This window comes from Platalea leucorodia (assembly GCF_965183815.1).
Source record: "Platalea leucorodia genome assembly, chromosome: 9".
NCBI lineage: Eukaryota > Metazoa > Chordata > Aves > Pelecaniformes > Threskiornithidae > Platalea > Platalea leucorodia.
In genome coordinates, this window is record NC_138831.1 from 44,910,889 (window position 1) to 44,924,148 (window position 13,260).

Below are 13,260 nucleotides of genomic sequence, written 5' to 3' on the forward strand. Positions count from 1 at the left end.
AACTTCTCTGTTTCCTGTTTTGTGATTGCTGCCAGGAATGGATACAATATATAGAGTGCTATAAAAAAGGCTCACCAACTGCAAGAAGCTACATTTAGCTGAAATTTAATCTCTTCTGGATTGTTCTTTTTAGTTAAACATCTTAAGCTAATTAATCAGGTTTTATGTATTCTCTAAATGCATGACTTTTGCTGAATAAAAGTGGAAAAATAGGAATAAAGAGCTCACCTGGGTAATTCTGTAACCCTGCAAAAATGCTGCTGTGGCACGCAGCGTGCCGGGGCATTGCTGCGCGTGTGCGCACATGCCTGCGCGCACGCCCCCGCCCCCCTCCTGCCTAAGTTCAGCAGTGCCTTCAGCCAAGAGAGCTCCATGTGGCTGAGATTGGAGGTTAGAGCCCATTCCGCTTTCTGGTGGGTTGATGTTTCACCTGCTGTACTTTGAGGGCAACAGTTGCCCTTATCTGCACCTTCCCCCGTTTTCCTGTGTGAGCTGAAGCCGAGCTCTCCCACGACTCAGGGAGAAATGATGTCGCCTTGCAGCGGCGCAGGGTCCTACACCTGACTGCTGCTGGGGGTGGCACTCCTGAGAGCACGGCATCTCACGTGTGCGTCGCGGGAGCAGCGTGGCTGTCCCCATTTGGGCTACAATAACCACGCTTCCATTTGCGTTAAAACAAAACATTTCCACTGTTAACTTCGCGTTAGGGCTTTGAGAGGGCCCGGAGGGAGGGCCAGGAAGGCAGTGATGTTTAATTTTAATCTCTCCAACTCGGTATAGGGAGAAACAAGTTCCCATCTTTGTTTTCATGTGTCACCCCTCATCTCAGAAAGCTGTTGGTACGATTAGCAAGTTACTGAGTTGCTAAGCCTGTCTCTGAGGAATTTTTATACTGGCATGTCTCTTGACGGAGGCTTATCACTGCTAGTTTTAAGGAGCAGATGCGGGTACCCGTGGCAGATGCAGTGAGAGGAGCCAGGTGGTTAAGTACCTGGGACTGAGCAGGAGCGTGGGGACTGAGCTGAAGCTTCTGATGCCATGGCCTTGCTGCTTTTGAACTCGAGACAGCTAAAGTAAACCTACTTTGGGTGGGTTTGGCAGCTTACGCTGAAATCGCATCTCCTGATACATAACCTGGAGCTGTGTATATCCACTGTATCTTGTTTCGTCTTGCAGACAACGGTTCCAGCAGGAATTGCAATGTTAAATTAGGCTGTTAAGTTCTGAAGATAGAGAAGCTCTTCTAAATCTCCAGTGCCCTTAGCTGAAATCCAGCTCGGGAAGGCGGTGATAACGGATGGAGAAAGATTCTGTTCTGCATTCTCTCTCCTCTCCTTCAAGGAAAACAAATAGAAACAGAAAGGCACTGGGGGAGGGGATGGCCTGGATTACCATAATTAGATATAAGCAGCCTTCTAGCAAAGGATGTGCTGTTCTACTGACATGGTGTCTTACAGAAATTTTTCTGGTGTGTTTTTATTAAAAGACGTGTGCTGAAATGCCATTTTGAAGGTGCTCTTTCAACAGGTGGTGGTGTGCTTGTAAAGTCTGCCTTTGTATCCTGGAAAGGATCCTTGAAATGAAAGCACAATGACTAGATGAAAAAGTCACATCTAGTGACTTGCAATAAAGCTTTTGTAAGCCTGTCATGGTGTTAATGCCTCCTTTTCTTGGAGCAGGGAGTGTCTTTTGGATATAATAAGAAGCAAACTGTTGATGAGTCTTTCCAAATGTGCAGCAGCTCTCATTACATTACTGCTTGTGCAGCACTGCTGCCAAATTACAATTTTCAATATTCAGCTTGCTTTATATTTACCTGTGGGCTGAGATAATCTGTGCTGAAGTATATGTGCTTTTCTGGCCTTGACTTTTAAGGTTAAAAAAATAAAAAGTTTGCAACAGTGATCTCGGATTCCCTTCTGGCATTGTGCTGGTAACGCTCGCATGGCGTTTTCGTCTTGGCAGGGCTTCTCCTGGAGTGCGTGTGCCAGGAGCGGGCGCTTTACAGGCGGGATGCTGAACGCTTCGTGGCTCGGGAACCTGTACCCCGGCTCTGAACAAGTGTGTTGCAATGTCAGGAATCCACTGACTCCAGAATACCTGGCTACTTAGGGAAAAGTTGTGTTGTAACTATTTGTTTTATTGCTAGGTATAGATGACTTAATAGAATTGCTAATATATTAATTACAGGAGGCATTTGCATCTCTTTCATGGGGAGGAACCTCTGCTCTTAACTACAGAGTTGTCACCAGTTGAGAGCTTTGAATGCTGCGTGCTGTCTGTAAAACGGAGGCTTAATGGCGAGCCTTAAATCTCTCGGTTAAAAACAGCTTTTAACAGTCACTTGGAATAAACCCCTCAGGCCAGGTCAGGCTCCCCTCTTCTGAACTGCAGGTCATCTGCAGCCAGAAAGGAATCTCTGCACCTTCATGTTCTCGTTCATGATTTTGGGTCCTAAATTTCCATATTCCTGCATTTCTTTCCTCTGTTAGGTCTTAAAGGAAGTTTGCAAATGTTAAGGGAGAAAACCCAACCACCCTTTCTGTACTAATTGAAACCAAAATTGGCTGTGCGAGCTCCAGTCCCACCCCCTCCGGGCACCTCCGCCTCCTTTACAAGAAGTCGGAGTTGCCGTGTGCGGAGTTGCCGAGGGCACGGCGAGTTAACCCCTGCCCGTCCCTCTGCCCCGGGCCCCTTCCCCGCCCGGGGGCGAGGAGGTTCTCAGCCCTGGCTGCTGCCGAAACGCTCGGCCGCCTGCCCGGGGGGGGGACGGACACCGGCCCCCTGCCCACCCTGGGAACTGCCATTGTCCTTCCCTTTCTGCGCAGGGACGGGAAGGATGCTGCCCTTGGAGATTCTCAATGGCGCTCCTTAATCAAGCAGACAGGTTTTGACTCCTTTTGTCCCTGTGCTGTTTTTTTTTTTTTTCCCCTTTTTTTCTTTTCCCACTAAACATCCCAGGCATTTTCAGCCTCTGGCTGAAAGATCAGAGAGCGAGAGAGCCAGCTCTCACAATCATGAATGAACTGCTCGTTTTGCTTGCTTATGCAAGCATAATGTGGTGCCTTTGTAGTGGAGAAAAAAAAACCACTTTTGGAAATTACTTGTCATTCAAGATAGCCCAATGTGCTTTACAGGGAGCTGCAGCAGAGCAGTGAGGGATATATTTAGCTCACTGTGTGCTCAGGATTGCTTTGCCTTTGGCATTTGGGAGTCCTGTGCTGGGGCAAGTATTGCTGGCCAGGATGCGTGTGAAGATTTCCCTCTGCCTCCTCCCCTTCCCCTCCTTTCAGCCAGGCTGGAAACCCAGCACAACCCAGTTGGGATGGTTATTTAGATAGGATACCTGCTGAGTGCATAATCCCTCCGTTGTTACGGTAGCCCCATGGCCCTATTGTGCCTAATGCTGTGTAAGTGTAATTAACGCCCCTCTTCTGCAAGCAAGGTTTGCAGTCACATGTGGAAAATGTGTATGTTCTCCATGGTAACTCTTCTCGCTTGCCTATTTAAGAAAAAATAGTTGCCAGTCACAAAATGAGGTTGGGGAAATATTTTTCTGGTTTTTGAAGGACATGTTTGTTACCTGGCGGGGCAACCCTGTAACCTTGGGAGTGTTTGTTGTCCCCCTTGAAAGCCTGCCCAGAGTTGGCCGTTTTTGGCCAGAATGACAATATTGCGAGTATTCAAAATCGTTTGAGACTCACTTCTAAACAGTATGAAGAGCCTGGCTGCGTTTGGTGTATTCCAGTTTAAGTTCCTGCTTTGAGACAGATCGTTGTTAGAAATACATACCGCACACGGGTACGGATAGTAGAGTGGCAGGAATATTTTTCTTCCCTCCCTTCTCCCCTTTGCCTGCAGGAAGTAAGTTGGGAAAAGCTCTTGCATTATTGACCCTTCTCAGCTCTTATCACTCAGAAAATCTTTGCCTTGGGAGACAGGCAAGCACCAATCACTCTTTTTAATAGACTTTCAGAATAAAATAAAGGTAACTCAAAAAGCTAGGGATGAATTTATCTTCCGTATCACAATCTGAGTGTCATTGACTTAGCTCTCCTGCAAGCTCCATGTACTGTCTGTACGGCCTTGGCTATGCTTACTATAGTATTTGCTCATATTTATTTTTTTTTCCCCAAGGCAAGGGATAGATCCGATGAAGCTGTTCTTAGTCCTCTGTGGTCCACGTATTATCCTGTCTTTATCACATGTTATCCTTTCTTCATTAGATCATCTATGGCCAGAATTAGTCTTGTGGTGTTATCCCTGACTTGTTTAGCCTGGAGGTGAAATTTAATATGGTTTGGTGCTTTTTACAGCTACCTGAGTGCATGCATCAACATTAACTGATGGTGCATATTTTTACTTGCAATATATGTAGGCATTTCATTTATATTTATGTATAATAATAGTGAACATCATATTTATAGATCAAATATTCAAAGGAAATGTTAAAGAACAACACAGTATCCAGCTGGGTCAGTGTGTTAGCATCTTCTGTGGTTTGTCACTGTCCCTTTGTGTGTATAACAGTTTGTGTATAGATCACTTCAGGAAGACACATCTATTTAAATAGTTTTAAATTGGAGGCCTCCACTGGCTTTGCTGATCTGTGCTTTAGAGTAAATCTTGAGTCGGTGCCACCAGCGGAGGGGTGTGAGGCTGGTAGCCCTTGCTGAAGAGCTGCGGGGGCTGAGAAGCCTCCTTTACTGGTAGAGCTGGATCTGACAGAAACGCCTGGTCTGGAGAAGACATCTTGCTCGCTTCAGAGAGCCGCAGCTCGGCTGCCCGCCGCTGTGCCGCGGGTCGGCAGTGCCGTACGGCAGCAGGTCCGGTGGGCTGACCCGAGGTTCCGGCCCGTGGCCCCACTCGTGTATGTTTGAAGGTTGCCACGGAGTTGGAATGTTTGAGCCGTTCGCAGACAGTTTGCTTGGCTCTGCCAGAGAGGGGTGTTGAGGACCCAGGGGTGGTCAAGTTGAGCAGCTGGCTTGCAGCTGGCTTGCTGCTGCCCCAAAATTGGGGTCTTGCTTGTCCCTTTCCTCCTCTGCAACTCGTCTGTGCTGCCAAACGCAGTATACTTCCACTGTTCCTGGTTCCTGTAAAGGCTTGCTCCTGATTTTGCTCACTAAGCCGGCAGAGACCTATTTTGCTGTTTCTCTGGGCTAGTCTTTTGATGTTTTATCAAGTTCAAGTGGCTCATGGAGGAGTCCAGCAGCCCAGTCAGTGCTGGCGTAAGCACAAGGTGGGTGCTGGGAACGTGGGCTGCGGAGGGCGGATGGGTGGGAGAGGGGAGGGGGTGTCTCCCAGCCACCTGCCTTTGGCCTTTCGGTGGCAGCGAGCCGAGACGTGGATGGGCGCCTGGGCGTCAGTTATCCACAGGACACGAGAAGCTGTGCCCGACAACGCGCAAGGGTTAAGTGTTTGTTTGCCAGAGGGGAACAATAAACTTGGTTTCTGATATTATCCAGCCCCTGATATTATCCAGCCTTGGGAGTTTGTTCCAAGGCCCTTCTCAAGCCTGGGCGGGGTGGTTTCGCTGGTGCGAGTCCCTGCTGAGCTTGCGGAGCCCAGTGGAACACTGCTGTTTGGATTCAAACTTGTTTAGATTCAAAGTGTTCACAACAGTTCTTAAAGCTAGGAGGAGCTTGGCTTGTGGGAGGATCTTGGGTCATTAATCCTCCTTTATCCCCCTGGCTGAATTCAAGTTCTGTCCATCAAAAGCCAAATTTTGAAGTCTGGGGCAGAATGGTCCCAGTTAGAGCCATTCCCTTCTCAGCTCTTGGTTCCAGAAACTCATATTGGGTCATTTTTTCAGCTTGTCTTGCACCTTCTGGAAACATATCTACTGTTTGTACTTGTTGAGAGCTTATAAAGTGTTTTGTTGCTGTTAGCAAAGATGATCCCCTATAAAATGAAGTCATATGTGAAATGTTAAACGCTAAGGCTGGAGGCTTCAGGCACGCTGTAATTGCCTTGTAAACTTAGATGCCTGATTGTAAAGGGTCTTATCGCTGCTGTTCAGCTACTTATTTCTTGGAAGGAACGTGTCCTTCTTAGTAAGGGATGACTTGGTTTTCTTCCCCCTCAAGTCAGGAGCAGGCTCTTAATTAAAACAGAATTATAGCCTGAAGTATTTCTTGGAAACCAGGGGAACGTATTTGGCTGAGTCTTAGCAGATCTCAATTTTTAGAGGAGTTTCTCACTTCGAGGGGGTTACTGACGGTCCAACTGTAGCTTTCTTGATGCTCACGGGTGTTTCTCTGCTGAATTTGGAGGGGAGTGAACTGGTTGAATCATGATTTTGCGACACTTCTAGCTTATCCCCCGCTTATAGTTTAATTGAAAGTAGGTCTTGTTTGGATGTTAACTTTAGGGGCATTAAAGCAGGGCATATTCCAAAAATAGCTTCTGAAAAGAGGACTTAAATCTCCAGTTATGTACAGTGTAAGGCCTGACTTGACATACAATGTTGCTAATCTTTTCTACTCTGTTGACAGGTAGAAATGCTTCCTGATTGCCTCGGTGATAGTTAGAAAGGATTATTTTATGGAATGAGCCTTTTCAGTTCTCTTTTTTAATTCTGTTGATGTAGAAATAGAGAGAAGCACAGATCCTTTTGCCTTGATAACAGGCCATTTATTAAAAAAGAATTATTTGCAACAGCCTTCAAAAGGACATACCACTTCGCATCTGCGTTTCTTTCTGTAGTAGGGCAGGCGCATGCATACCTGTACATGCAGATGTGTGGGTCATCTGTCTCTTTCACTAGAGAAGTCGCCCTCTTTTCAGATGGCACAGTTCACATCTTGGGGAAAAAAGAATTACGGCGTCCAGATAATGTGGATAAAGCACATGACTTATGGCTGTTGATGTGCAGAAAGGCTGTGTCCCTGTGTCCTTGAAATAAAGCTTAAAGGCCTTGAGAAACAGAGCTCCGGAGCGGGAGGAGGCCAGTAATTACTGTTCTGCCTTTAAACAAATACTACCAAAGCTGTCTGGCCTCAGTCTAGCCTGGGTTGTTGTAATTTCTTCCAGCTATTGCTAATAAATTTCATTGAAGAAAAGTGTCTTCCTCTTCCGTGTGTCCCCATGGAACATGGGATGCCAACATGACTCAACCAGAGCCTGATGTTGTCACTTTGCATCGTGACAGTAGAGGTTTGGATGCCTCCAGATCCCATTCTTCTGCGGAGGTCGAGTCCCCGTCCCCGCAGGAGGCTCTGAGGGACGGTGTCCTGCCGAGCCCTGCCCGTGGAAACTGGCTGTCTCCAGAGCTGCTGGAGTGTCATTTCCTTGAGTGGTGTGGCAATGCTTCCTAATAAAATTCCCTTGGTTTTCTTGAAAAAACCCTGGAACTCTGAAAATTCTCCAACGGAGAAATTTAATCACTCGCTCTAAGTAGACTTGGTTGCAAAGCAATGTGGTTGAGCGGGACGCTGGGAGCAGATGTCAGCAGATCCGTGCTCGATGAGGAACTGCGGAGAGCTGCAGGGCGGCAGGCGAGGAGGGAGAGGCACGGTGGATGGCGCCGGCAGCGGGGCATAGCAGGAGAGCACAGCGATGGAGGGCCGTGGTGGAGAAGAGGGGACTGGAAAATGCAGAAAACTTAGAGGAAGGGACAGGCAGCGGCAAGGTGTAGCGAGACAGCTGTGCGTGGGGCTGTGCCTTTGGTTGGCATTGATAGGAGTGGGACAGGCAGGAGTGACCGGGCAGCCTGGAAGGGTGGCAGTTCAACTCGATTTTCCAGCCCTCCTAGGAGGGAGCGATGCAATACCCCCTTCTCCTTCAAAACCAAGCTGGGACGATGAAACCAACAACCATCGGTGATGGCTCACGCTCCGCTCCTTCCTGAAAAGGCTCCGTTTCTGTTACTTCAGCCTTAGAAATTCTTGCTCACCGCTGTTTCTTTTTTCCCCTGTGCATGCTGCACCCTTCCATTTTAGGACTTGTGGCAGACCCAGAGCAGCAGCAACGAAATCGCAAGATGGTGGAAGAGGGATGGCTGTAAAATGGCGGCTGGGAGCCTGGCTGCGCGCCCTGCGCCGGAGGGATTCCCGGAGCAGGTTCCCGCGGCGCTCGGCTGCTGCCCTCTGCCCGCTCCCTGGGAGACGGCAGCCGGGAGCTGAGCCGCTGCGCGGGCAGGCGGCAGCAGCTCTGCTGATCCCTGAGCTGCTGGGGACCAGCCCCGTTACATTTCACAGATAACTTGAGAATTTTTATCTAAGAGTGGAAACTTGCCATGGTGTAAATTAGCTCTATTTGTATGTGGATATACCCATGAATAGCAGCTGACTCTAGTGATCCCGTCTCTATAGCGTGCATCGATTTCTGTAGAATTGTATGCAATTGTACACGTGCTTTTGCTTTTTTTGTATTATTTCTTTCTCGAATTGTGAAATCTGAGCAGAGCCTTTGATGTACCTTGTTACTTTTGTAGTTTTGTACAGAAGGAGAAAAATTAAAAATCTGGTTTCCCTCTGCAAAGTTTTCCTGACTCTTCTTTTCATGATGTTATATCTCTGGCATGCCCTTAAATATTATGAAAGCATCTAGCTTCAGATCAAGAGCTGATTTGGAAAGAGATGCTCCTTGTTCAAAATGTTTGTAGTATCATTATTGCCGCACTGCATTTTGGTTTGTGACGGAGTGGGATTTGTAATGCTGCCTTACTAGCATGTATGTTATATGTTGTAATGAGTTTTCTCTTTTTCTTTAATTGGATTTTAAGTGAAAAATATATGTTGGAATAATTGGGCAAAGGTATTTGAGTATTTTGGCCACCTAAAATAGTTTCACCTCTCTTTGTTTTGTTGAGGAGCCTGCATTTAAGTGAATATTCTGTATATTAACCCATTTTAATGTAAAGAAAAAAAAGAGAAATACAGCTGTTCGATGTTCTGCTCTCCTGTTACTGGCTACTTGAGAAATGCAGTCTTCACAGTGTTGGTGTAATCCTTTAATCAGGAACTGCCCCAGCCACATGCCCGTATAAGCGCCTTTTTGCTGCTCTGCTGCTGAATTTATTCTTTTTGCAAGAAACATGATATTTACTATAAGATATAGTGTTATGCATACAGTATTTGGTGCTGGTCTCTTTCAGAAATTGGATGTTGAATTTTTGAACCACCGGCCATACTAGGGTGTAGTGGAGAGCTGTGCCAGAGCAACTGCCTATCTTTAATATATCAGGATGGTCTCTGGACACTCCAGCTCCCAATAGATCTTACTCTTGCTCTCTCTGAACAAGCCGAATCCTCCCTGGAGGACCTGTGCTGCTGGTATTGCTAATGCTTCTCTTCATGGTACCACCACCCTCTGTTTTGGCTGATGAGCGGGAGATGCTGTACAGTGATTTGGAGATCCCTACTCTTGCCCATGTGTTCAGCGCCTGTCCTGGGAAGGAATTGTTTCAGCTTCAACGTGCCAGTGCAGGGTGTCTGTTTGGGACAATGCGGTTCTCGCTTGCGTTTAGGCTGTTCCAAGCCTGTCATTGTAGCTTGGACATGGCTCAGGTTTGCTTGCTGCATACTTGAAAGCTGTGACAGTACAGTTAAAATGTAATTTCTTTCTCTACCATCAGTCACTCAGCATCCGAAGAAGCCTCTGGCTCTGACTCTGCAAGCCAGTCTGAAAGTGAGCAGGGCAGCGAGTCAAACAGCAGCTCGGAGTCCTCTGAAAGTCAGTCTGAATCCGAAAGTGAATCAACGGGTTCAAAATCCCAGCAGACCCCTCCTGAAACCAAAGAAAAACCGGCCTCTAAGAAGGAAAGGATAGCAGATGTTAAAAAGGTATTGCCCTCACTGCTCTGCATAGTCATGTTACCCCTGTACCCACCGCCAAAGGGCAGAAAACGGGACCTTATCGAAGCTGGCTTCAACTTCCCTGCCACTCTGACCAAACAGCCTCCAGCCTCTGGTGTCCCCAAGTCACTCGTTGGCTGTTTGGTCTGCGTGCTTGTGCCCTGCTGCTGTCATCCTTGTGAGCAGGAGCTTGTGTGTTTGGTGGGACAAGCCTTTGGGCACCACATAGGTAGCGATGGGGCTGACTGGTGTGGATGAGGAGCAGGTGCCTGTCATCAATATGTGACCCTGTCATTTCATCCTTTACCTCTGTCTTTCCACTCCTCTCTTCTGTCTCTTCTCTCCCTCAGAAGTAATGAAGCTTCCCCATGTGGTATATAATCAGAATGTTTGTCTAGGATTTGGGCCACTTTGGTTTGTTTTCATCAGTGTCTTCCTCCTTGAAAAAAGTAAAAAAAAAAAAAAAGAGGAGGCAAAAGAAAGCTATTTAGCTTTTGTTGTTTATTATGTCCAGAACAGTGGTTCTTTGTTGTGTTTTTTTTCTGCAGCTTCCCAGCTACCTCCTAGCAATACCCGCCTCAAATAGCCAGGTTTGCCCTCTGCCTGTGGCTGCACAGGAGGAAGAGGGATGGCAGGTGTTTAATGCATGTGGTGCCCCTCTGGTTGGCGAGCACCTGCCCGGTGCAGAAGCTGTGCCTCGGGTACCTGCTTCACCCGAGGGATGGAGGCACCCGGGTAACACAGCGTGGCGTGAGCTGAGAAAGAGGAGCCCAAATCCCAATTTGGAGAGAGGAACTTGGTGAACTGAGTTTACTTGGAGGAAGGAAAATCAGGTTAGGTCAGGGTTTTGTTTGTTTGTGGTGTGTAACTATCCTGTTCTTCTTAGCTGTGGTTTGCACTTTGCACAGCTTGCTCATGAGAGTGAGTTTTATGGAGAAAGTTGCTACGTATGTAAAGACTGAGGACAGTGCTTTTGGCCTGCGCTCCCCACGTACCTGCAAGGGAGAAGTGAAGGATTTTGTTACCAGCTGTTTTATTGTTGATAAGTGGGGACTGAAGGAAGTTTTCTTATCTTCTATGGGCTTCTAAGAGCATGTGCCTAACAATAAACATTAAAATTATCCTATGAGGGAGCACATCCATACGCACGATGGTAATTGGCATGGATGAAACATGAAAAGGTCAGGGCACCCTCTAATAAGAAAGCCTCTCCCTTCCTTAATTTCTCTGTTAATGGGTGTTTGCCTTAGCTAGGTCTAGCCTGGGCATGTTGATACCTGTTCTGCTTGAATAACCAATGCAATTAATTATTATATTGTTGTTTATTTTGTATTTCTGTCTAGATACACCCATGAAGGTGAGGTTAACTTGTGTTAGGTGCTATTCAGATTTGTCATGAGAGTTGATCCCTCATCCCAAAACTGTGCCATTTAAAAGATGAAAAGACAAGTTCTTCAAATGGTTCAGGGAGTATTTTGAGTTTTTCTTTCATGTGAATTTATCTCTGTACTCGTATGCCCAACAGATACACATGTTCACAATCTGTCCATTGCAGCGTTATTGTATTACTCCTTTAACAGTAGCAGAAAAATTGCTGGGCTGCAGCCTTATGTTCCATGCTCTCAATCCCAAGTCGCTGCTGCATCTGGCAGTGTATTTTGATTTCCTTTTCCTGCCAGTGGCTTGCAGAGATATTTGAGGACTGGAGGGAGAGAGAAGCAGGAGAATGAATAGGTCTAGAAAACTGTAAGAGGATAAACTCTGCTGAGGGAGAGAGGGATTGTTGGTGCAGGTGTTTGAAAGGCACGTTGGTGGTTTGTATCTGCCCTGTAAATCTTCTGGTGTCCTGTGTCACCAACACAGCTCTGCATTCATGTCCCTCAAGGCATCAGTTCCTGTCTCCCCCTTCTCCTCTTGTCCATCCAACAAGAACAAATGCATGTTGTTATACACAGTGTATTAAACTATTTAGGGCCTGGTTACAGCAAATAGAGCACAACCATTCCCAGTAGCCGGCTCTGCACATCCACACGTCCTGCGCTGCCAAACCGCATTCACATCAGTGCATTCAGGAGAAGAACCGTCAGTCCTGCCACCTTTACTCGCCAAAGGACAGCGTGCCCTGGTCCATTTGCCATCCAGGCTGGGCCACAGAATTCACTTTTGAAGTTGCTGCTGGCGATGTCTTGTCCCCGGGCTCCTCAGGCAGCTGGTGGGGTTTTCCCTATGGAAAGGAATTGTGGTGGAAGCTGTTAGTGACAGTGAATGGTCCCTTTGTGTTGGTATGTCCATTCATTCCATGCGCAAGGCGTTGCCTCCTTGCCTTCAGCACCATTGCTTGCAGGGGCTGGCTATCTCAACACTCTGTCCTTCAGCCTGAATGAGCTGGAGAGTAATTTGTACCCTGGTGGAAGGATGGACCACTATAAAGATAACGCTGAGATAAAACATGCTGCTTTAGAGTGTTACGAAATACCCCAAAATTATCATAATCTTTTTCAGCCAGTTTTTTAAAGTGTCCATCTACTGGTTGCTAATTCCCTAATCGTTTTATGTTGATTTTTCTTTTAAAAAATTCGCCATCAAACTTCTCTAAAATGTCAGAAATAATTGGGGTGAAGGAGGCCTTCTGATGGTCTGTTTATTTTGCAGATGTGGGAAGAATATCCTGATGTTTATGGGGTTAGGAGGTCAAACCGAAGCAGACAAGAACCGTCGCGATTTAATATAAAAGATGAGGTAAGGAAAAAAAAAAAGGATGAGGGATTACTGAACATATAAAAACAACCAAGCCCAAAGAGCAAAGGCAGGTCTCATCTGCATTGCCTTGTAAACACCGAGCCCTAGCTTGGTGCGTGGATGTTGGAGCTCACGGTTAAGGTCCCAGTCCTGCAGTTGGATCCGCTTGGCCTGAGACCTCTGGAGTCAGCAGGACACTGCGTGGGCCGAGATCTGCATGCACTGATCTGATTGCTGGAATGGGGCGTAATGCAAGTCATGCTCTGCTGTAGAAACGTCCTGGAGAGAATGAGACTGTGTGAAAAAAAAATCAAAACCAAAACAAAACACAACACAAATCCAACCAGGAATAAAGGAAACTTCCCAGAAGCACCTCACAACAACAAAACAGTCATTGTTGCCCATCCCAGAATGGATCACGCTGATAAATACATTTGTGTGTATTCAGCTGTATGAACCATCACTTTTCTTTGGTTGAATATTGGGGAGTCTTTTATGCTTCAGTTGGAGGTGACAATGGTCAGAGCCTGGCAGATAAACCTTCTAATGGTTCCTTTTTCGGAACATTTTTTTTTTCTGAAGATGCAGGAATTAGCTGCCACCTTCATTAGCATCTAACAGGCTTTTTGCATAGAGCTTTTCACCTGCAGGTCTTCGGGAAGGTTGAGGAGCTATAGCAGAGGGGAAGGAAAACCAGAGAGAGGCTTAGACTGAAGGAGAAGCT

General features: G+C 46.8%; 1 protein-coding gene across 8 annotated transcripts in view; it reads left to right on the forward strand.

Moving 5' to 3' along the window:
* The window catches only part of CHD2 (chromodomain helicase DNA binding protein 2), a 73,565-nt gene that overhangs the window by 21,790 nt on the left and 38,515 nt on the right, over positions 1 to 13,260 (forward strand). For 4 of the 8 annotated variants that reach the window (XM_082321528.1, XM_082321527.1, XM_082321530.1 and 1 more), the window contains 2 exons: positions 9,578 to 9,785; positions 12,450 to 12,536. In XM_082321528.1, coding sequence (XP_082177654.1) covers positions 9,578 to 9,785; positions 12,450 to 12,536 — 295 coding nt within the window. Of the gene's footprint in view, positions 1 to 9,577; positions 9,786 to 10,379; positions 10,631 to 12,449; positions 12,537 to 13,260 lie in introns of those variants that run through there. The other 4 variants (XM_082321532.1, XM_082321531.1, XM_082321534.1 and 1 more) reach the window with 4 other exon arrangements.